The following is a 22,443-nucleotide window of genomic DNA, read 5'->3' as shown; positions in this document are numbered from 1 at the left end:
AAGTGAGGTTTCAGGGAACCAGACAGAGGGCCTTCTCGGTAGTGGCACCTGCCCTGTGGAACACCCTCCCTTCAGATCTGAAGGAAATAAGCAGCTCTCCTATCTTTAAAAGACATCTGAACGCAGCCCTGTTTAGGGAAGTTTTTAATATTTAATGCTGTACTGTTTTTAACATTTGATTGGGAGCCGCCCAGAGTGGCTGGGGAGACTCAGCCAGATAGGCGGGGTATAAATAAATTATTATTATTAATAATATTATTATTATTCTCTCGACTGTATTCTGCTCTGGTCAGACCTCACCTGGAGTACTGTGTCCAGTTCTGGGCACCGCAGTTCAAGAAGGACACTGACAAACTGGAACGTGTCCAGAGGAGGCCAACCAAAATGGTCAAAGGCCTGGAAACGATGCCTTACGAGGAACGGCTAAGGGAGCTGGGCATGTTTAGCCTGGAGAAGAGGAGGTTAAGGGGTGATATGATAGCTATGTTGAAATATATAAAAGGATGTCACATAGAGGAGGGAGAAAGGTTGTTTTCTGCTGCTCCAGAGAAGCGAACACGGAGCAATGGTTCCAAACTACAAGAAAAAAGATTCCACCTAAACATTAGGAAGAACTTCCTGACAGTAAGAGCTGTTCGACAGTGGAATTTGCTGCCAAGGAGTGTGGTGGAGTCTCCTTCTTTGGAGGTCTTTAAGCAGAGGCTTGACAACCATATGTCAGGAGTGCTCTGATGGTGTTTCCTGCTTGGCAGGCGCTTGGACTCGATGGCCCTTGTGGTCTCTTCCAATTCTATGATTCTATGATTCTATGACTTCAGTCTGGCTCCAACCGGAAACCAACACCCAAGATAACAGATCCTGCAGCTGCTCATCGCAGTACAGTCCCTTGACTGTCTAGGAAAGGTCTTATATTATTGAAGACAGACAAAAAGCAGTCTTATTGTTGCTGATTCCTGCATCGCAGGGGGTTAGACTAGATGCCCCTTAGGATTCCGTCCAACTCTACAATTCTATTATTCGTTAATTCATCACCTTCCATGCAGACTCCCTTGAAATGTGTTGGACGCTCATTCATTGGAGGTTTTTAAACAGAGGCTGGGTGGCAATCTGTCAGTGATCTGAGATACCTGTCAGTGATCTGAGATACCTGTGTGGCAGGGGGTTGGACTAGAGGACCTTCGGAGAGTCCCATTCAAAACACTACTATGATTCTATACAATCATCTCAGCTGTACTCTTACATTTGTATAGAAGAGAACTATTTATGGCAGCATATTGGAGATGTAATAAAGATAATGCTTCTTCGATACATATGTTTATGCAATATCCTATGCTTATGAAGTTTTGGGAGAAAGTCCCTGACTGTTATATTATAAATATTACTTTTTTGGCACGGGGGGGGGGGGTAGTACTGTCAGAAGATAACATTATTTTAAATTACGTTGGATTTGACAACCTGTCAACGTAAATGGTTTTGCTGTGCCCTCGCTACAGCTAAAAGACTTGAGTCAGTGGAATGATAAATCTATAGTCGCCCTTTATTCTGACAACTCTTGCAACAGACAGACAGATAGCTTATAGACACAGATTGTGTCTGGACAAATAGAATGACATTTGGAATACATTTATAAAAAATACAGTGGGTTAAATAGATAGGTAGATAGATAGATAGATAATTTATTACGGTTGGAGACCAGCTTATAAAACACACTTGGAGGTACAATCCCAGAAAGAAAACAAACAGTTAAAACAATGTACAACAATAAATTATAAATTTATAAATGCGATAAGCATATGGACACTTAAAACTTTAAGATAGGCTACCGCATAGATATGATCCAGAGTCACCCATGGAACCGAGTTTGGGGGTTTTCTTCACGAACTAGTTTGAGTCGGGGGATGGTCTGCGCCTACAGATCTGTACACAGTGGGTTACAAATAAATGTATATGTATTAGAATAATAATTTCACTCATATACCTTTGTATTATGGAATTATAGTGGTTGTTTCTTTTAATGCTCCTTTTCCTTTCTTCGCGTTATTTCGCTCAATCGAAATGTTTTCAATAAAACAGAATTAAAATAAATAAAATAAAAATAAAATAAAATAAATAAACCAGCAGCAACATCATCATACTAAGCGAACACTCAAGGCAAAGCTCCATGGTGCTGATGGGAGGGCACCAGCTTGGGGAAGGCTGCTGCATCGTGGCATCTTACGTTGGCAGCCTTTCAGCTGTCACAAGACTCTGAAAATGCTTCTCCCACCCCATCGCATCCCGTTAAAAGGGTTAAGGAGAGCGAGCCTTCGTTCCTAGAGAGGGCGCGAGAGCCTCTTCCGGCTTCGCTCAACCTTGGCTGGAGGACCCGAGAGAGCAGGGCAGCTGGTGGGCGGTGATGTCGGTGAGTGTGAAAAGCGCCCGCTTTCGGGTTCAGCAGAGCCCTTCGTCAGGCTGGAGGCTAAGCCGAGCAAGGGGCAGAGGAGAGAGGAGAGGGGTGGGGAAAGCGCCTGGCGATGTTGCGGCCACAAAGCCCGCATTTAATGCATTTAATCCCAGTCTTCTATGGGGAGGAGACTGCAAGCTCCGTTGGGCAAGGGCGTAGTAGTTTGCTCTGCAAGTTTCAGGTTACACCGAGGGCTGCTGGGAGAAAAGAGAACACAATGGCTGACCCCTCGTTTGTTTTAATATATATATATATATATATATTAAAAATATATATATATATATATATGCTTTCGTAGATTTTCACGGGTACAGGAATGCAGGTTTTGGTGTCCTCGGGTGTCTTCCCGTGTAAAAGTTGGGGTGTCTAGGCGACGTTTTCATAGCCAATCCATGGTGGCACCTCCGGATGCTGCACCCCCCTGCAATCCCTACACAGATCTGGCTGACACAAGCCACAAAACCACAGCTCGCCCCTATACACGAAGCCAAGCCAGAGCACAACTAAGTACAGTACAGCCATCTTCTCAGGAAAACTCTTCACAAAGTTCAAGAGGTCAAGACACAAAGACTTTAACAACTAATCCACACCTAATGACCCACCTAAGTGGTACTCAGGATATCACTCAAGAAATCACTCAAGATATCTCTCAAGTAATTAAGGAACAAAAGAAGAAAAGGCACACTAGCCTGGGAACTTCCTCTCTGCCCAGAACATTGGAGGCTATACACCACACCCCCTCTACAGTATTTATAGGAACTCAAACACTGAGATCCTGCTCTGTTCCAGTAACAAGAAGCCGAAAGCACCAGCCTGAAGATGACGAGTGAGACCTCGTCGAAACGTCGCCTAGACACCCCAACTTTTACACGGGAAGACACCCGAGGACACCAAAACCTGCATATATATATATATATATATATATATATATATATATATATATAAAATATAATATATAATATATATATATATATTAGATAAATAAAACTGACTTGTCTCCACAGCCCCAGATGGAAATCTGCAATCTCCTCCAACACTCCCTCTTAAAGCTGTTACTAAATACTATATTTTTATATACCTGTTGTTTTGTCCATGGAGTTTGGTTTTGGCCAAGCTGCAGGAGGCAGTGGAAGACAGGAGTGCCTGGCATGCTCTGGTCCATGGGGTCACGAAGAGTCAGACACGACTAAACGACAACAACAAATACTATATTTAATAACGCACACCTTCTTGTTTGCTTAGCAGCCAGTCTCTTGACAGCAGGAAGCGGAAAACTTGGCCTCTGTTTTCCGATATTTTGGTTGTTGTGTCCAAATCGATGCCTTGCTATGAGGATCATTTGAGACTCGCTATTTTTGAGCGTTTGGGGGATTCGGTCACATTGGCACAGCCAATAGAGGTTTCCCAACTGACGTTACTGGCTCAAACCACAGCAAAATCTTGACAGTGCAGGGAGGAAGCAGCAAAGTCATCAATTTTCTCAACTGAAATTGAAGTTTTTTTGTGGGGTCGGGGCGGGAACGCAGATGAAAACACAGACTATCATAATTCAACAGCAACAACAATCTCTTCTTAAGATTTGGAAACATGCATGTTGCTGAATATTGACCTTATTCTTTGTTTCCATTTGGCAGAAGCATTCCACATGAAGAATATTGATTTATGATTATACCCTGCAGAGAGAGGGTAATATTTTCAGGCAATGCATTGATTTTTGGAGGGAACAAGTACTTGGAGTGCTTCTGGCTCAGCCCCGTTTTTTACTTCAGTGTCTGCTGAGCTGAGAAATGTGTCCGCCTGGGTCTCCAACTACAGTCTGTATTAGCAGAACTGAAGCAGAAGGGGATTCAGTGCACCTGGAATCAGAGAAAGGAAGAGAAAAGGGCCTTTCTGTCGATGTGGTCAAGATTACTAGGAAATTCTATCAAAGACGGAGTGCTCCAGGCATATTATGAAAAAGATCTTAAAATAGATGATGAGAGGATTATAATTTTAAAAGAGGTCTTGAAGAAGAGAGAGGATTACAGTGGTACCTCGGGTTACATATGCTTCAAGTTACATACGCTTCAGGTTACAGAATCCGCTAACCCAGAAATAGTACCTTGGGTTAAGAACTTTGCTTCAGGATGAGAACAGAAATCATGCTCCGGTGGCGTGGCAGCAGCAGGAGGCCCTATTAGCTAACGTGGTGCTTCAGGTTATGAACAGTTTCAGGTTAAGAACGGACCTCTGGAATGAATTAAGTACTTAACCCGAGGTACCACTGCATAAATTTTTGACAGAGGCCCTTTAAAAGAAAAATATATGCTTCAAATGGTAATTCCCTGGTGGGATTTTCTTTACTTATAAAGGCAAAAAACAGAGGTGTGTAGATTTAGACATAACTATACGGGAAACAGATTCAAAAGAAGGGAAATTACCAATTGCTTTTTTTTAAATATGGTGTCCAATCTCCCCTCCCATCAGGGCAAGAGGGTCTTTTAACAGTCAAAGCTTTCCCCAAAGGATGCTGGGAACTGTAGTTTGTTAAGCATCCTCAGAGTTCGTAGGAGTCCCCTCCCCATATTCTCCTCACAGAGCTATAATTCTCAGAGTGGTCCTCTCTCCTTTTCTGCAGCTCCTTACTGAACAAGATCTCTGCTGCTCTGTTGCTAGGTTCTGAGTCCGCAGAAGCAAGAAAAAATGAATCTCCCTGAGACAGAGGACGCTCTTCAAGACACTTGGCAGGGATTGCTCTTCCAGGATATCAAGCAAGAGGCCGATGATGGAGCTGCCACCTTCTCAGGCAAGGATCCATTTTGCTTGATTTGCCCTCTCATCCTATCCTGGGCCTCCCCCCCCCCCCCAATTTGACCCCGAAGGATCAGTATCGACCACTTTGGGAAACTGTGCTCTAGAGATGGGAAACGATAGACATCCTGCTGTTAATCACCATGATTATTGGTCATTTATAGATCTAATCTCCATGAATTTAGAGTCACACATACCCTGCTTGGTTTGTTTTTAAAGCCAGAGATTATGTAATTATTTGATGTATTTATTATCCCACCTTTCTACCACGGCAGCTTACAAGTCAGTACAGTCAAACTTCGGCTCCTGAACGGCTCTGTTTTCAAACGTTTTGGCTCCCGAATGCCAAAAACCTGGGAGTAAATTCTCCGGTTTTCTAATGTTTTTCGGAAGCCAATTGTCCGACGCGGCTTCCGCTTGAGTGCAGGAAGCTCTTGCAACCAATCGGAAGCCGCACCTCGGTTGTCGGACGTTTCGGAAGCCAAACAGGCTTCCAGAATGGATTATGTTCAACAACCTGAGGTTTGACTGTATCAAATACAAAGGAGTAAAGCTATCCTGACAGGAAACAATAGTTAAAAGTACATTGAAACACATTTTAAACCAGCCTTAAGATGCAGTTTGCCCTGACAGCGGCCTGGTGGTCTGCATCACCCGCACCTTGGTTTTCAAAAGCCTGGATGTATAGGAAGGCCTTAGGATAACAAAAAGGAAGGCAGTTTAACATCTCCTGAGAGGGAATTCCACAGTATGGGGGCTGCCACAGAAAAGGCTCTGTGCTTCTGACAGAGAAAATGGCCTCACCTGAGGATATTAGCACCCAGGTAAGTTCGTATAAGGGACGCGGGTGGCGCTGTGGGTAAAACCTCAGCGCCTAGGACTTGCCGATTGTCAGGTCGGCGGTTCGAATCCTCGCGGCGGGGTGCGCTCCCGTTGCTCGGTCCCAGCGCCTGCCAACCTAGCATTTCGAAAGCACCCCCAGATAAATAGATAAATAGGGACCACTTACTAGCGGGAAGGTAAACGGCGTTTCCGTGTGCTGCGCTGGCTCGCCAGATGCAGCTTGTCACGCTGGCCATGTGACCCAGAAGTGTCTTCGGACAGCGCTGGCCCCCGGCCCCTTAAGCGAGATGGGCGCGCAACCCCAGTGTCGGACATGACTGGCCCGTACGGGCAGGGGTACCTTTACCTTTACCTTTAAGTTCGTATAGGAAGATATGATGTTTCAGGCGGGGCTTCCAAGCAGGTTGCAGTAGTCTAACTGGGATGTAATTCAGGCATGTGGCACCGTCACTGTTTCCATGCAGCTGTTCCTAGTGTATAGTCAGAGCTTGCTTGCTTCCTTTCTCTGTCCCTCCATCTCTCTCTCAAAAAAAGATGCACATTGCAATTCTGTTCTTATTCCAGCAGGTGATGAGTGGATGTGTGGGAATGAGCCAAATCAGGCTGGAAATCCTACGGAAATGGAACCACATGCGATGCTACTGAGAGGAGCGGAACAGAATTTATCTTGGAGCCCCAATCTGGGAGATGAAGCCTCTGAGAGCCAGCAGGGAAACTGCCTAGCAGAAGAGGAGGACAACTTGATTGATCACCAGGGCAGGTACGAGGAACTGGAGGACAGAATATTACAGCAGGGTCTCCCCGAGGATCAGCACGAAAAAGGACCCCTTGGGTGTGTAGAAGTCTTAAGGGAGACGTCTGATCTTCTGGCACATGGAATAATCGAAGCCAACAGGGCTCTGTTCAAATGCCCAGATTGTGGCCAAAACTTTAACAGTAGATCGGTCCTCATTAAACATCAGAGGATCCACACTGGAGAGAAGCCGTTCAAATGCTCCGTTTGTGGGAAGGGCTTCCGCCAACACTCTCACCTTGTTAACCATGAGAGAATCCACACCGGAGAGAAACCGTACAGCTGTCCCAGCTGTGGGAAAAGCTTTGGTGACCCCTCACACCTCATCAGGCACAAGAGGACCCACATGAGAGAGAGACCGTACAAGTGCTTGGTGTGTGGAAAGAGTTTCTGCACAGGGAACGAGCTTCTCATGCATGAGAGAATCCACACGAGCGAGAAACTGTGCCAGTGCGCTGCCTGTGGGCAAAGCTTCACCAGGATGTCGGTCCTCATTAGCCACCAGAGGATGCATACAGGGGAGAAGCCACACAAATGCTCCGAGTGCGAGAAGTGCTTCCAATACAGTTCGCAGCTCGCAAAACATCAGAGAATCCACACAGGAGAGAAGCCCTACGAATGCTCCGAGTGTGGGAAGTGCTTCCGGCAGCATTCCCAGCTCGTAAACCACCAGGGCATCCACACGGGCGAGAAGCCCTACAAATGCCCTGAATGCGGGAAGTGCTTCCGGCAGCAGTCGCAACTTGTGAAACACCAGAGAATCCACACGGGAGAGAAGCCCTACAAGTGCGCGGAGTGCGGAAAATGCTTCCGGCAGCACTCTCAGCTCGGGAGCCACCAGAGAATCCACACAGGGGAGAGGCCATATGCGTGTTTGGATTGTGGGAGGGCCTTCAGCGACCCATCTCACCTCAACAGACACAAAAGAACCCATACCGGAGAAAAACCTTGCGAGTGCTCTGTTTGCGGGAAGAGCTTTAGCACCAGTGCCTATCTTACTACTCACATGAGAATCCACACAGGAGAGAAACCGTATCAGTGCTCAGAGTGTGGGAAAAGCTTCAACCACAATTCAGGTCTCCTTGCCCATGAGAGAATCCACAGGGGAGAGAAACCATATAAATGCCCGGAATGTGGCCAAAGCTTTAGCAGCAGATCAGTCCTCATTAAACATCAGAGAATCCACACGGGAGAGAAACCTTTCAAATGCTCCATTTGTGGGAAGGACTTCCGCCAGCACTCGCAGCTCATGAACCATGAGAGAACCCACACGGGGGAGAAACCCTTTAGCTGCCCCGACTGCGGGAAAAGCTTCGGAGACCCCTCGCACCTGATCAGGCACAAGAGGACCCACACACGAGACAGGCCATACAAATGCCTGGCCTGTGGGAAGAGTTTCTGCACAGGGAACGAGCTACTCGTGCACGAAAGGACCCACACGAGCGACAGGCCGTGTCGGTGCTCGGAATGCGGGAAGTGCTTCCGGAGGAGGTCGGCCCTTATCAGTCACCAGAGAATCCACACGGGAGAAAAGCCGTACAAATGCTCCGAGTGCGGGAAGTGCTTCCGAGAGCGCTCCCCGCTTGTAAAACACCAGAGAATCCACACAGGGGAGAAACCGTACACGTGTTTGGAGTGTGGGAAATGCTTCCGTCAGCTCTCGCAGCTTGTGAACCACCGGAGAATCCACACGGGGGAGAGGCCATTCGTGTGTCCCGAATGTGGGCGGAACTTCAGCGACCCCTCGCACCTCTTCAGGCACAAGAAAATCCACCTAGCACGAGAAACCTTGTAAAGGTTTGCATCATCTGCCTTCTTCCTCATCTGAGAATCCAAATCATTGAGTTAGGAGAGAAACCGTATCAGCAATCCGAGAGTGCAGGGTAAAAGCTTCAACCACGTTTATGGCTCCGCAGCAGAGAGAAACTGTACAAAGGCACAGATTGCAGGAAAAGCTTCCATGGTGGCTGACGAATCATCGCACACAGGAAAGCAAAAACGGCGCAGAAACAAGATTACGGGGGCAGATTTTTTTAGCCAGGCTGAGCTAGTTTCTCACCAGAGCAGGGTTGGTCTCAAAACTGTCCACCTCCAGCAAACACTTAAAAGGGCTGAAACTTACTTAAGACCACCCAGCAACAAACGTGAGGCCTACCAGTCACAAGGTGCAAGGGCAGAGCCAGTCGCAAAATGGTGGCAGATCTGAGATGAAGTTCAGCACAATCAGCTGAAAACCACTTCTCCCTGATCTCAGTTTCTAAATTCTTTGCCTTAGCAATTTCTTCGTAACAGAGTTCCACGGTTCAGCTTTCCTCAAGCTGTGAGCAGTATCATGGAAGAATCATGATAGCTTCGTTTTAGGCAGAATTTTGCTCTAAGTGGAGACGTCAAATTATTTTGTGTTTCTTTTCTCTCCATGCACCTCTCACAAGTACTTTTATTCATCTCCTGCTATTTCTTCTCCTTTCCTCCCTTCACCGTTCCCTATGCCCACCCCAAGCTGCCAGTTTCTTTCATTCCTCCTAAACATATTTCTTCCTTTTTTCCTTTCATTGCTATTCTCAGGTGTGTGGGGATTTCTTAGGGGGAGGGCGAAATATTATTATTGTTATTTGAAATACTAACCTTTGAATATCTGATTCCCCTCAATATTTACTCTGGCCGTTTCCCTCCAGAGGAAGGAGATCTTCATTTCTTCCTGCTCCTCTAAATTTCTGTCTCCCAGGAAACTCGACCGGTGTGCAATAAAATTATGGTGCTGATTATGGTGCTGACATTGATCCAACAGTTCGGGAACCAGGCAGGCGAGTGAGGAGAAAGGACTGGGGAGGTGATGGCGCTGAGTCCCACCTGAGAGTGGGTTGAGATTCCTGGCCCGCTGTTTTAAGAAATACGGTTTGCCCATGGGCAAAATTCTGCAATTCTGGGCTGCATCAATAGGAGTATAGCATCTAGATCAATAGGAGTATATTATCTAGATCAAGGGAAGTAATAGTGCCACTGTATTCTGCTCTGGTCAGACCTCACCTGGAGTACTGTGTCCAGTTCTGGGCACCACAGTTCAAGAAGGACACGGACAAACTGGAACGTGTCCAGAGGAGGGCAACCAAAATGGTCAAAGGCCTGGAAACGATGCCTTATGAGGAACGGCTAAGGGAGCCGGGCATGTTTAGCCTGGAGAAGAGGAGGTTAAGGGGTGATATGATAGCCATGTTCAAATATATAAAAGGATGTCACATAGAGGAGGGAGAAAGGTTGTTTTCTGCTGCTCCAGAGAAGCGGACACGGAGCAATGGTTCCAAACTACAAGAAAGAAGATTCCACCTAAACATTAGGAAGAACTTCCTGACAGTAAGAGCTGTTCGACAGTGGAATTTGCTGCCAAGGAGTGTGGTGGAGTCTCCTTCTTTGGAGGTCTTTAAGCAGAGGCTTGACAACCATATGTCAGGAGTGCTCTGATGGTGTTTCCTGCTTGGCAGGGGGTTGGACTCGATGGCCCTTGTGGTCTCTTCCAACTCTATGATTCTATGAAAAGAAGCCAAGTTTAATGAACACCTGTTTACACACAGAACATAGGAATAGCCCGCTGGATCAAGCCAGGGGCCCATCTAGTCCAGCATTCTGTTCTCACAGTGGCCAACCAGATGCCTCAATGGGAAGCTGGCTAGCAGGACTGATAAAACTGTCCCTAAATCAGTGGGTGGCACTGTGGCCTAAACCACTGAGCCTCTTGAGCTTGCCTAAGGTTGGTAGTTCGAATCCCCGTCACGGGGTGAGCTCCCGTTACTCTGCCCCAGCTCCTGCCAACCTAGCAGTTTGAAAGCACAATAGCGCGAGTAGATAAATAGGTACCACTGTGGCGGGAAGGTAAACGGCTTTTCCGTGCGCACTGGCACTCGTCACAGTGTCCTGTTGTGCCAGAAGCTGTTTAGTCATGCTGGCCATATGACCTGGAAAGCAGTCTGTGGACAAACACCAGCTCTCTTGGCCTGAAAGCGAAAATGAGTGCTGCACCCAAAGTCAAATTCGACTGGACTTAACCAGAGGTCCTTTACCTTTACCCCAAATCAGCCATAAATTTATAAGCTAAAAAGGTGTGGGTTTTGGACTATTGCAGAATGGTAGGGTGTGTGAAAGTAAGATGCTGAGACTGTTGTGGGTCAAAATTTTAATAACTTGGGGTTGGAAATATATTAAAATTTTGATCCACACGAGTCTCAGTATCGACTTACTGGTGCTGATAGGTTTGTTCAGGGTGGTCACGTAGTATGAATACAGCAGCCACACAATCCCTGCTGGGTTGTAGAGCTCTTCCTCCAACAAGGATGAGCCTGACAGGCTGGATTGGACAGGAGGCCCAGCCAGCATCCTGCTTTCCCAGTGGCCAAACAGATGCCCAATAGAATCCCAAAAGCAGGACCTGCATGTAATAGCACTTTGCCCACTTGTGATTCCCAGCAGCTGTTATCCAGAGGTAAACTACCTCTGGCAGTGGGGGTACAACTTACGCCCCATGAATTTGATTTAAAGCCATTGCATCCTGCAGTAGCGAGTTCCATTGTTAAACTCTGTGCTTGCCCTGAATCTTCCAACATCCTGCTTTGCTGGATTGGACAGGAGGCCCAGCCAGCATCCTGCTTTCCCAGTGGCCAAACAGATGCCCAATAGAACCCCAAAAGCAGGACCTGCTTTGCTGGATGTCCCCGTTATTAAAATGTGTTCTAAGAATGTAAGAACAGCTGGATCAGGCCAAGGATCCCATCTGGTCCAGCTTCCTTAATTCCTCCAAACATCCAGCCAGAGTCCTCTGGGTGGGCCATAGCAGAGCATAAAGGACACAGCCCTCTCATGTAACTGATACCCAGAGGTAGACTAGCCCTAGAGATGGAGTCTCCATTCGGCAGCCATGGCTAATAGCCTTTGCTTAGGGTTGCCAAAAGTTGTTGAGCTTTTTTTAAGACAACCCCCAGATTCAGGACAAGGCGCCACCTTTCAGAAATTCACCCCGGACATCAATTCCACCTTTGAAATGTGAAATCCCAGTAATGTCCGGGAAAATCAGGATGCATTAGCAGCCCTATCTTTGAAAAACATTCTCCCACACATTAGTTATGTGACTGCCACCTTTATTCTACATTCTTTATTTTACCATTTTTTTAACAGGTGTGGGTAGAGACTCCTGTTAAGCTCATGTTGGATTGAAGAATTGTTCCTTTCCCAGTCATGAGAGCACTGTGTTGGTGGTTCAGGAGGGAGAGACTTGCAGGTGTGGTCCATGTTGAATTATTCCCTATTTCTGAAGCTATGTATAATCCATGGAGAAATAAATATTTGCGGGGGGGGGGGGGTTCAGCATGAGTTTGACCAAGCTGTGGGAGGCAGTGGAAGACAGGGGTGCCTGGCGTGCTCTGGTCCATGGGGTCATGAAGAGTCGGACATGACTAAATGACTAAACGATGACAACAGGGGGGTGGGATTTGCTTTCAGGTAGTCAAAATTCTAGAACTTTTGGGGGGAGTTTTGCTACCTGAATAAATCATCACCTTGCTTGGCGTAACCTAGTCCGCAGTTTATTTCTGTTTTGCAAAAATATATGGTAAATTATGGGGAGAAGGGAGGAGATATGCAGGACCCTGCAGGACCCTTACTGGGTTCTGTGATTTCAGCAAGCATCACCCACAGTGTCTCTCAAGCACCTCTGAATCCACAAGGACTAGAAATTTGCATTTTTAAAAACTGAGACTTGAGTTGTGTCTTTCCTCATATTCTCTTTTTGGTGTGCCTACATTCACAGCCTGTGCAGAACTGTACTTATGGTTTAACACATCATCCACAAATAAAAAAAATATTTTCGAAAGAACAGCAGATTTGTGTATGTATGTTTTCTTACTGCCAGTTTCGTAAGCTTTATTCCAGCCTTCCAGCTCCCACCCAATTATATAACTCTTGATTTGTTTTCCTGCATTTTCTGACTTGTCACTGAAGCTGCAGGCAGTGACAAACTACCCAGACCTGGTTCCAGCCTCCATTTTTCCTAATATTTTATTACATTTTTAAATCCTGAACTGGGAGTTCTCCACACCGCAACATTTTATTGCAGAGCCCATTTGCTCCCCCCTCCCTTAACCAGATAGAATCACAGTCACAAATGCACCAATTGAAGTTTGCTTTAAAAAGGAATTCATTCCAGTTCAAGTTTGACCCGTTACAAAACAAAGTTCACAGTTCATCTAAAATAGGGCTTCCCAAACTTTGGTCTCTCTCCAGCTGTTTTTGGACTATAACTCCCATCATCTCTAGCTAGCAGAACCAGTAGTCGAGGATGATGGAAATGGTAGTCCAAAAAAACAGCTGGAGACCCAAGTTTAGGAAACCCTGATCCTTGGCAATCTCCCCCCAAAAGTATTCAGAAGTTTACATGCTGCTGTGCTGAAGTATAAAATATACTAAGACTAATAAAACATTGGCGCACACAGAGTGGAGTATGAATTGTTTATTTCCCCCCAACAATTGCAATCTGTAAACTTAAAGGCCCAAAGGGCTGGATTTCTGAAAGAATGCCATGGGCCTCAGATTGTGACATGACCGAAGATGGTCCGATGAACTAGAAATCACCCAAGATTTCTGAACTAATTCACTGAACACTGTTCAACCAATGCACTTAACCCTGACACATGGGAAGATGCCTATTTCCCAGCTGTTTTCCTAGCCACTAGACATACATATTTTTTGGGTGAGGGGGGGTCAGAATTAGGCCAGACGAAACCAGTCTTCTTTCCCCAGCCCCTCGCCCCACACAATCGGTGTTTTGTGGTGTCAAGAAACGTTTCCTTCCCACTGACGTCTCTCCCAAAGCTCCGATTTCATCTTTTGAACTTCTTCTTGCGGGGGCCTGCTTGTCTCTTCGCCCTTTTGGTGCCTGCTTGCAAATCCACCTCCATGGGGTCCCCTCTCTCTCCCCCCGCGACACTTTTCTCCGCCGCTGGCTCTGCCCCCTCTGCGTCGCCGCTCCTTCCCTTGGCTGCTGGGTTTTTCTCCGGGAAAAGCTCAGGCGGGTACAAGTCGCTCATGCTGTCGTCCGTTCCGCTGCTCTCGCTGCTGGACGGGTGCTCCCAGGATCCCTTCCGATCGGACTGCCGGTGGATCCCTGCCGGTGGATCACCCCGGGTGGCAGGGGGCTTCCGGAGCAAGCAGGCGGGGACGTACTTCGTGCCCTCCTCCTCGCATTCTTCGTACCGCCTCAGCGCCTTCTGATAGCGCCGGCCTTGCACGTGGCGCAGGACGTGCGCCGGGATCCTGTTGATGTGGCGGAGGGTGAGCTTGCAGAAGAGCTGCCCCGGGCTTTTGGTGCTGGGCACGATGTGCGGCCCGTACTCGCCGTAGTCCAGCGCCCCGGCCGCCCGGACCAGCCGAGAGTACCTCTTGCCATTCGTGTAGGCCTGGAGCTCCGGCAGCCGGCAGGGCAGCTCGTGGCCGGTCAGGGCGCAGCGGACTTTGTCCCCCGCCGGCAGGAGGCGCAGCGCGGGATGCTCCCCCAAGAAGCGCCGCACGGCGTCTGCCGGACCCTCGCGCGCCGCCTCGCACATGGCCGCTGTGGGAGGGGCTACGGCGGCCGCGAGGGAAATAAGGAGCGGCGGCAGCCAATCAGGGCCGCCCAGGCTGCCGCTCCTAGAGAAGCGGGAAACGATCGCAGGCCTGGCACTCATGAACACTTCCGGCTCCCTGCCCTCACCTGAGCCATGTGCGGGGCGAAAAGAGAGGGTTTATCACGAGGCGTCCTTCTCTCCTGTGTGCGTGAGGAGCTGGTTTCTCAATAATAGTAATAGTAATAATGGTGGTGATGATGTTTGGGTGACAACTCCGTACAGGAATCTTGGCGAAAGAAAGACTTAGGCGGCGAAGGGGTTCCCTGTGTGCTTTGTTTATTGTTACTGATTAAATTTGTATACTGCCCTATACCTGCAGGTCACAGGGTAATTCACCATGTAAAATCACAATCTAATAACAAAAAATACGTAATAAAAATAAAAACAAAAATAATCCATTAACCCACCCACCCCATTTTGTGGCAGAAGCACTTCCTCAATCCTTTGTGTTTTAACTTTTTGCCTGGGTGGGATTTTTTAATTTTATTTTAAAGAAATATATTTTATTCTAGTTTTTTTTTTATAAAAAATGCTGGTTTTTATGTATATGCGTGTTTTTGCTTAAAACATTTTAAGTCGCTTTGAACTGCTGTGTCAAAAAACAGCTAATAATTTTAATAAGTAATAAGAGGGACTGATAGTTAACCCCCTCTGAAAACCATAGATCTGTGAGAATGATAGAGATCACCCAACAAACACCTTTAACAAACAGCAGGTTCCCAATATTCTTTAAACAGTCCCATGACTGAAAATGAAAGTAGCAACCCATCACCGCCGTAATGTTGCATTTGGAGAGCATTTGCTTCCTTTTAATCCGGTATTCAGGGTAGCAGACAGGGAAATGTGTGACTGTGGTGCATTAAAATGCACTGCCTACAACGCACGTGCTTAAAAACGGGTCTGGGACTCAGTGAAATAAAATTCCTAATGGGCTGAATATCAGAAATGAAAAACTTTGTTTCCAGAAATGTGAGGCATGGATACCAGTAGTACATAATATTCAGTTATTTCCCGCGGCTGGAAATGTCTTCCTATATACATAAAAACGTAGGGCTGTCGTTACAAGTTCATATGACTACCTCTCGGGGGACAAGCTATCTTCAACGTACAACAGCACAGCAGCGCAGATGTCAGGCAGCTGTTTAAAGGAGAGTGGGAGGTGTGCTGCGTTAAACACAGCCGCAGCCACCTTTAACAGCCAGGGAGGTGCTTCTGAGATCCATAGAATTACAGTGGTGCCCCGCAAGACGAATGCCTCGCAAGACAAAAAACTCGCTAGACGAAAGAGTTTTCCGTCTTTTGAGGTGCTTCGCAAGACGAATTTCCCTATGGGCTTGCTTCGCAAGACGAAACGTCTTGCAAGTTCTTGCGAGTTTTTCCCCTCCCCCCCTTTTTTCTAAGCCGCTAACAGCTGCTAAGCCGCTAATAGCGCTAATCCTCTAATAGGGGTGCTTCACAAGACGAAAAAACCGCAAGACGAAGAGACTCGCGGAACGAATTAATTTCGTCTTGCGAGGCACCACTGTATGTATAAAATTATAGAGCTGAAAGGGACCCCAGGGGTCATCAAGTCCAACCCCCTGCATTGCAGGAATCTCAGCTAAATCCATGACAGATGGCTATCCAACACCTCTGCTTTAAAAACTTCAAGGAAGTCCACCACCTCAAAAGGTAGACTGTTCCCCTGTCAAACAACTCTTACCGTCAGGAAGTTCTTCCTGATGTTAGTCAGAATCTCCTTTCTTGTAACTTGAAGCCATTGCTTCAGATTTTACCCTCTGGGGCACAAGAAAACAATATTGCTCCCTCTTCCATGTGAGAGCCCTTGAGAAATTTGAAGATGGCGATCATATTTCCTCTCAGTCTTGTCTTATCCAATCTAAACATACCCAACTTTCTCAACTGTTCTTCACAAGGCTTGATTTCCTGTTGTTTCCACCAAGAGCTCCTGAAGGAGTTTTAAACTCCAAAACCTGCAGAGCAAGCTGCAATGAAGAATTTTGCTTCCCTGAACACCAGAGCGTGCCTCTCCTTCCCACTTTTTTTGTCCTGTTCTTTTAAGGTGTTTTGCCCCAGCCCCCATTCTGCTGCATACTCAAATCGTAGAGGCAAAACAAGATGTAATATGCATCCCTTTTAAAACAATATCTTTTTATTTTTAATTTCCAGATTTCCTTAGTTTCAGAAGCTGCGGTCTTTGCCTATAGATACCAGGCTGCTTTGTAACTGAGCCAGAACACATTCAAACTGAGGCACTTGCACCAAAGCCACCTGCACACAATCCATTTATAATGCACTTTCGAAAAACATGGCTTCCCTCCAAAGACTTCTGGGAATTGCGGTTTGCTAAGGGTGCTGAGAGTTGATAGGAGACCCCACTACAGTGGTGCCCCGCAAGACGAACGCCTCGCAAGACGGAAAACCCGCTAGACGAAAGGGTTTTCCTTTTTGGAGGCGCTTCGCTAAACGAATTTCTCTATGGGGTTGCTTCGCAAGACGAAAAAATCTTGTGAGTTCCTGCGGTTTTTCCCCGCTTTTTCCCCGCTTTTCCTAGGTTGCTAAGCCGCTTCTCAGCTGATCGCTAAAAGCCGCTAGACCGCTAATAGCGCTAATCCGCTAAGCTGTCAATGGGCTTGCTTCGCAAGACGAAAAAAACCGCTATACGAAGAGCCTCACGGAACGGATTAATTTCGTCTTGCGAGGCACCACTGTATTCCCCATGCAGTTACCATTCCCATATTATTATTATTACTGTTTATTAAATTTTTACATCTGGGGATGGAGCAAGGGTCTCCTAACAACTCTTTAACAAACTACAGCTCCCAAAATTATTTTTGGGAAGCCATGACACTTCAAAGTGCTATCATGGCATCTTAAAATGTGTGGCGTAAATATGGCCAAAGTTCTGAAACGTAACAATTATGACTTGGGGGGCGGGAATGGGCTGCTAGAACATTCTGGGGGTTCGAGGAAAGGTGAAACCAGGGATTGGGGGGGGCCTGCTGTGAGCACTCTAAATGTTGCTGAACTACAATTCGGCTAAGGGGAGTTCAAATGGATAAGCGGTCTGAAGGGATGTGGCAGGTTTATAAGAAACAGCTTCTACCCCAATGCAGTGGTACCTCGGGTTAAGAACTTAATTCGTTCTGGAGGCCCGTTCTTAATGTGAAACTGTTCTTAACCTGAGGTACCACTTTAGCTAATGGGGCCTCCTGCTGCCACCACGCGATTTCTGTTCTCATCCTGAAGCAAAGTTCTTAACCTGAGGTACTATTTCTGGGTTAGCAGTCTGTAACCTGAAGCGTATATAACCTGAAGCGTCTGTAACCCAAGGTACCACTGTACAAGAGTTTGTATTTCATTGACACAATGACCCTCTAGGTCTGTGTTGGACTCCAACTCCCCAGCCAGCATGGTCAGTGGTGAGGGAGGAAGGGAGTTGTAGCCCAGCAAAAATAATTGGGGGGAAAAAATATCTGGAGGTCCACAGGTTCCCTTCCCCTGCTGTTATGTGACTTCCTTCTCGGAAGCCTCCTCCTTTAGAACGGTTGTTGAGCTGGAGTTTCTCTGCAACTGGGGCTGCCCCAGAGAATCTCTCCCATATGGGTTTCTTCCTGTTTAATGAGCTGGGCTGGAGCTGGAAAGCTCTCCGGAAGCGGCTTCTCGCCTGTGTGGGTCAATTTGTGCCGCCGGAAGGACGTCCCATCTCTGTAGCACCTCCCGCAGTCCGAGCACTGATAGGGCTTCTCCCCGGTGTGGATCCTCCGATGCCTCCGCAAGGACGTCCGGGTGCCGAAGCATTTCGCGCACTCGGCGCATTCGTAGGGCTTCTCCCCCGTGTGGGTCTGCCAGTGAATGACCAGGTTGGTCCTCTGGCTGAAGCTGCGGCCGCACTCCGAGCACCCAAAGGCCTTCCCGGCTCCCGCACGTTTCAGGGCGCACTTGGCGAGCGAGCCTTCGCTGCACCCTCGGCCCTCGCGCCCCTCCCTCGCGCACACCAGTGATTCCCGCGCGGCCGCTTCGCCAGGGGAGCCTCTCTGGTCCTGCTGCTGCTGCTGCTCGCGCCGTTCCCTCACGTGCGTTATGCCGTGCCGGAAAAGGTACTGCGCCTTGCTGAAGCCTTGCGCGCAGACCGAGCACGTGTACGGCTTGTCGCTCGGGTGGCCCTCTTCGTGTTTCAAGAGCTCCTCCGGGTTCTGGAAGCCCTTCCCGCAGTCGGCGCACTTGTGGGCTTTGGTGCGCATTTGGGCCGCGATGTGCCTCCTGGCGGCCGTCCAGTCACTGAAGCGGCGCCCGCACTCGGTGCACTCGTAGGGCTTCTCTCCCGTGTGGATCCTCTCGTGCCTCTTGAAGGAGGTCCTGTCGCTGAAGCTCCTTCCGCACTCGGCGCACTGGAAGGGCCTCTCCCCCGTGTGGGTCCTTCGGTGGCCGCTGAGGTGCGCCTGCTGGCTGAAGCACTTCCCGCAGTCGGAGCAGGCAAACGGCTTCTCTCCCGTGTGCGTCCTTTCGTGGATGATGAGTTTCCCTCGGCTGGCCAGCCTTTTCCCGCACACCAAGCACTGGTGCGTCCTCCGTCCCGGAAGACTCGCTTGGTTCGGGACAAGGAGGTCAGGATTCTGCATGAAGGCCTTCATGCTTTCGAAAGCTCCCTCGCTCTGGAAGATTCCCAGCTGGGCTAAATAATCCTCAGGCTTGCCGTAGCCTTCCAGGCAATTAAGGAACTGGACTTGGCTTTCATGCGAGCGGCTCCCCAGTTGCCCCTTGGCGTCTCCTGCCCATGCGCTGCCGAGCACATCTTCTGGCTCAGCTCTTCTCAACAAAGCCTCACCACACAGTTCCACGTCTCTAGAACTTTCCGGCCCATTTGTCTGCTTCTCATACCCCTTCTCAACCCCTGCCGGAAGAAGCAGAGAATTGTGACATAAGATTTTCGTTGGTTTTTAAAATCTTCTGTCTGGTTGTTTTTTAATGCTGCCTGGTGTTTTGTTTTAATTCTGCTGATAGCTTAGCATTTTGTGTGTGTGTGTGTGTGTGTGTAGTTTTCGTGTGGTTTGGACTTTCTGTAAGCTACTCTGGGAACCTATTAAAGGGCAGCGTGTAAATCAAATAAGAGTGAATATAAATAAATACCCAAAGAACTCCTTCCTCTTGATCTCTCCTCTCTTTCAGCAGCTCCCTGGACAAATATCTCACTTTCTTCTTCCTCTTCATCCAGCCAGGAGACGAGTTCGGGTTTGAGAAGCCAAAGTCCTTCAGAGGAAACAAAACAAAAAACCATCAACACAACCTTTTTACTTTTGTGACTTCTCAAAAAGGGCTCCACTCAACCTTACTGGCCCTCTGCAGACACCAGAAAAGTGGCTAGGCTCTTCCACAGGATAGCTACCTCATGCATGGGTGCATCTATCTCAGCACTGTCTTCACTGACTGGCACCAACTATCCGGGGAATCAGGCAAGGAGCCTGTCCTAATCCTGGCTGGAGGTGCCAGGGATTGAAACTGAGACTTTCAGCTCAGCCACAGAGCTGCAACTCTTCCCCACTTTGCCAGGTCCGCCCTCAAACGTGGAGCTGACCCCGACCGCGTTCCCCTATACATTTAAAGTATTCTTATATCCCTTCAGCAGCCACAGCTTCTGCACCCAAAACATCCTGGGGACTGTGGTTGGTTAAGGGTGCTGAGAGCTGACAGCAGACCCCTGTTCTCCTCACAGAGTAACAATTCCCAGACTGGTTTAACAATCAAGCCCTCTTCCCGGGGAATTATGGGACTTTTACCTCTGCGAAGGGAATAGGGGCCTCCTAATAACTCTTAGTACCCTTAATAAACTACAGCTCCCAGAATTCTTTGGAGGCAGCCATGACTCTTTAAAGTGCTATCACAGAGCTTAAAATATGAAAGTGTCATCTGTGGGGGTCAGGTGGATTATGAATCTCCTGCCCCCAGCAGGGAAGGTGTTGAAATTTAGCTGCCAAGAACATCTTGAGATGAACCAAACCAATAACCAGTTCTCATATTCTGTGCTTTTTGAACAGCGTCCTTACCCAGGGAGACCACGTTCCCGTAATTCTCCAGCATAACTTCCCTGTACAGGGCTTTTTGGCCGGCATCCAGGAGACTCCACTCCGCGCTGGAGAAATACACAGCCACCTCTTCAAAAGTCACCTGCTCCTGAAAGGAGAGAGCACCGTCAACTTCTCAGCAGCGCGATTTCTCATTTGCTCTCAGCTCTTATCAAGCGAGGGCTGTGCCACTGTTTGCAGGGAGCATAGGAAAAAGCATGGGATGTGGAGCTGAGCAAAGAATACAGCTTCCTCGCTTGTTTAGGGTTCTAGTCCTCATGGACACCGGTCTTGAAAGACCTACATTGGCTCCCAGTACGTTTCCAAGCACAATTCAAAGTGTTGGTGCTGACCTTTAAAGCCCTAAATGGCCTCGGTCCAGTAAACATGAAGGAGCGTCTCCACTCCCATTGTTCTGCCCGGACACTGAGGTCTAGCGCCGAGGGCCTTCTGGCGGTTCCCTCACTGCAAGAAGCCAAGTTACAGGGAACCAGGCAGAGGGCCTTTTCGGTAGTGGCACCCGTCCTGTGGAACGCCCTCCCACCAGATGTCAAAGAGAACAACAACTACCAGACTTTAAAAAGACATCTGAAGGCAGCCCTGTTTAGGGAAGCTTTTAATGTTTGATGCATTATTGTATTTTAATATCTTGTTGGAAGCCGCCCAGAGTGGCTGGGGAAGCCCAGCCAGATGGGCGCGGTATAAATTATTATTATTATTATTATTATTATTATTAATGCAAAGATCCACTAGAAAGCAGGCAGAGCTACAGTAGCTCTGTGATGGGGATAGAGGCCCCCTAACAATTCTTTTTCTTATTTTTTAAATAATACTTTTTATTAGTTTTCCATTACAATCCAGTAATAGCCTCATTATAACGATGCCAGTTTACAATACAATTACCAATACCTATCATTCAAATACTGAATTATATAATTTAGATAAAGTGGCCCCCCACATGCTTAAATTGATGGTTGATGAGTTTCTTGATTTCTGCGTTCCAAAATCTTATTAATTTCAATTACATTCCAGTCATAATAATAATCCCATTATACGACAGCTGCAATATTAATAACTTCTATTCATGTTGACACATTAAATGATTTATAAAACTACAAGTGAGGTGCTCAAACTATAACCTTGTTCTTCCTGTGTGTGAAAATTATTCTGTCCATGTTATTTCTTCCTGTCCTTGTAAAGTATTATGTCTATTCTCTCCTCCCCCCCTGGTTGTTGCTGTTCTCCATCATGCCTTGGGCAAAGCTGATATTCTATTGTTTATTGTTGTTCCATAAATTTCTCCCTCGCTCTGTCACGTGCTTCGTTGTTTTGCAACTTTAACAATAGCTGCAAAAGTCACTATGTCCCAATAACCCATTTTCGCCATTTTTCCTCTCACCCTGGGAAGAAGAGTGGTCTGTCAAACTGCAGATGACTCAATAATGAACCTTATCAGTTCCTTGGCAAGTTGACAGACTCCTTTCATCCTACCATCCCTGGGAAGTGGGTTTTTTTTTTTTTTTTAGGATGCCCAGAATTGCCCCCTAACAATTCCGGGCATCCTAAAAAACAACAACCCACTTTCCATGATTCTTTGGGCGAATTCATGACCGTCTAAAGTGGTGTCTCAGCGCTTCAGAGGTATGGCTCAAATGTCACCTAAGAACGCTCATTCCTCTATGGGAATATTTTGAGATTTTCCCCTTTCAAGGTTTTCCGGACCCCCTTATACAGCGGTACCTCGGGTTAAGAACTTAATTCATTCCGGAGGTCCATTCTTAACCTAAAACTGTACTTAACCTGAAGCACCACTTTAGCTAATGGGGCCTCCTGCTGCCGTCGTGCCGCCGGAGCACGATTTCTGTT

The 22,443-nt window shown here is 47.5% G+C and overlaps 3 protein-coding genes across 6 annotated transcripts in view; 1 reads left to right on the top strand and 2 right to left on the bottom strand.

The window, feature by feature from the left end:
* Positions 1-22,443, bottom strand: part of LOC309336608 (uncharacterized protein) — a 135,820-nt gene that overhangs the window by 107,977 nt on the left and 5,400 nt on the right. For 2 of the 4 annotated variants that reach the window (XM_081852626.1, XM_081852628.1), the window contains 3 exons: positions 20,560-20,686; positions 19,646-19,765; positions 17,304-19,409 (listed from right to left, as the gene is read on the bottom strand). In XM_081852626.1, the coding sequence (XP_081708752.1) occupies positions 18,055-19,409; positions 19,646-19,765; positions 20,560-20,686 (1,602 nt within the window). In that variant the 3' untranslated portion in view covers positions 17,304-18,054. Of the gene's footprint in view, positions 1-17,303; positions 19,412-19,645; positions 19,766-20,559; positions 20,687-22,443 lie in introns of those variants that run through there. The other 2 variants (XR_014154055.1, XM_081852627.1) reach the window with 2 other exon arrangements.
* Positions 2,365-9,632, top strand: LOC309336686 (uncharacterized protein). Its single transcript, XM_081852851.1, has 2 exons — positions 2,365-2,401; positions 6,644-9,632. Exon 2 carries the CDS (start codon positions 6,655-6,657, stop codon positions 8,662-8,664), a length of 2,010 nt encoding a protein of 669 aa, XP_081708977.1. The 5' UTR covers positions 2,365-2,401; positions 6,644-6,654; the 3' UTR covers positions 8,665-9,632.
* On the bottom strand, positions 13,348-14,590 carry SURF2 (surfeit 2). Its single transcript, XM_081853893.1, has one exon. The coding sequence runs from the start codon at positions 14,573-14,575 to the stop codon at positions 13,733-13,735; it is 843 nt and encodes a 280-aa protein (XP_081710019.1). The 5' UTR covers positions 14,576-14,590; the 3' UTR covers positions 13,348-13,732.

This window comes from Podarcis erhardii (genome assembly GCF_964252035.2).
Source record: "Podarcis erhardii genome assembly, chromosome: 2".
NCBI classification, from domain to species: Eukaryota; Metazoa; Chordata; class Lepidosauria; order Squamata; family Lacertidae; genus Podarcis; species Podarcis erhardii.
This window is presented reverse-complemented; position numbering and strand designations above follow the sequence as displayed.

Coding starts and splice junctions, on each gene's coding strand:
- LOC309336686 (XM_081852851.1), top strand. CDS start 6,655: ATGTGTGGGAATGAGCCAAATCAGGCTGGAAATCCTACGGAAATGGAA.
- SURF2 (XM_081853893.1), bottom strand. CDS start 14,575: ATGAGTGCCAGGCCTGCGATCGTTTCCCGCTTCTCTAGGAGCGGCAGC.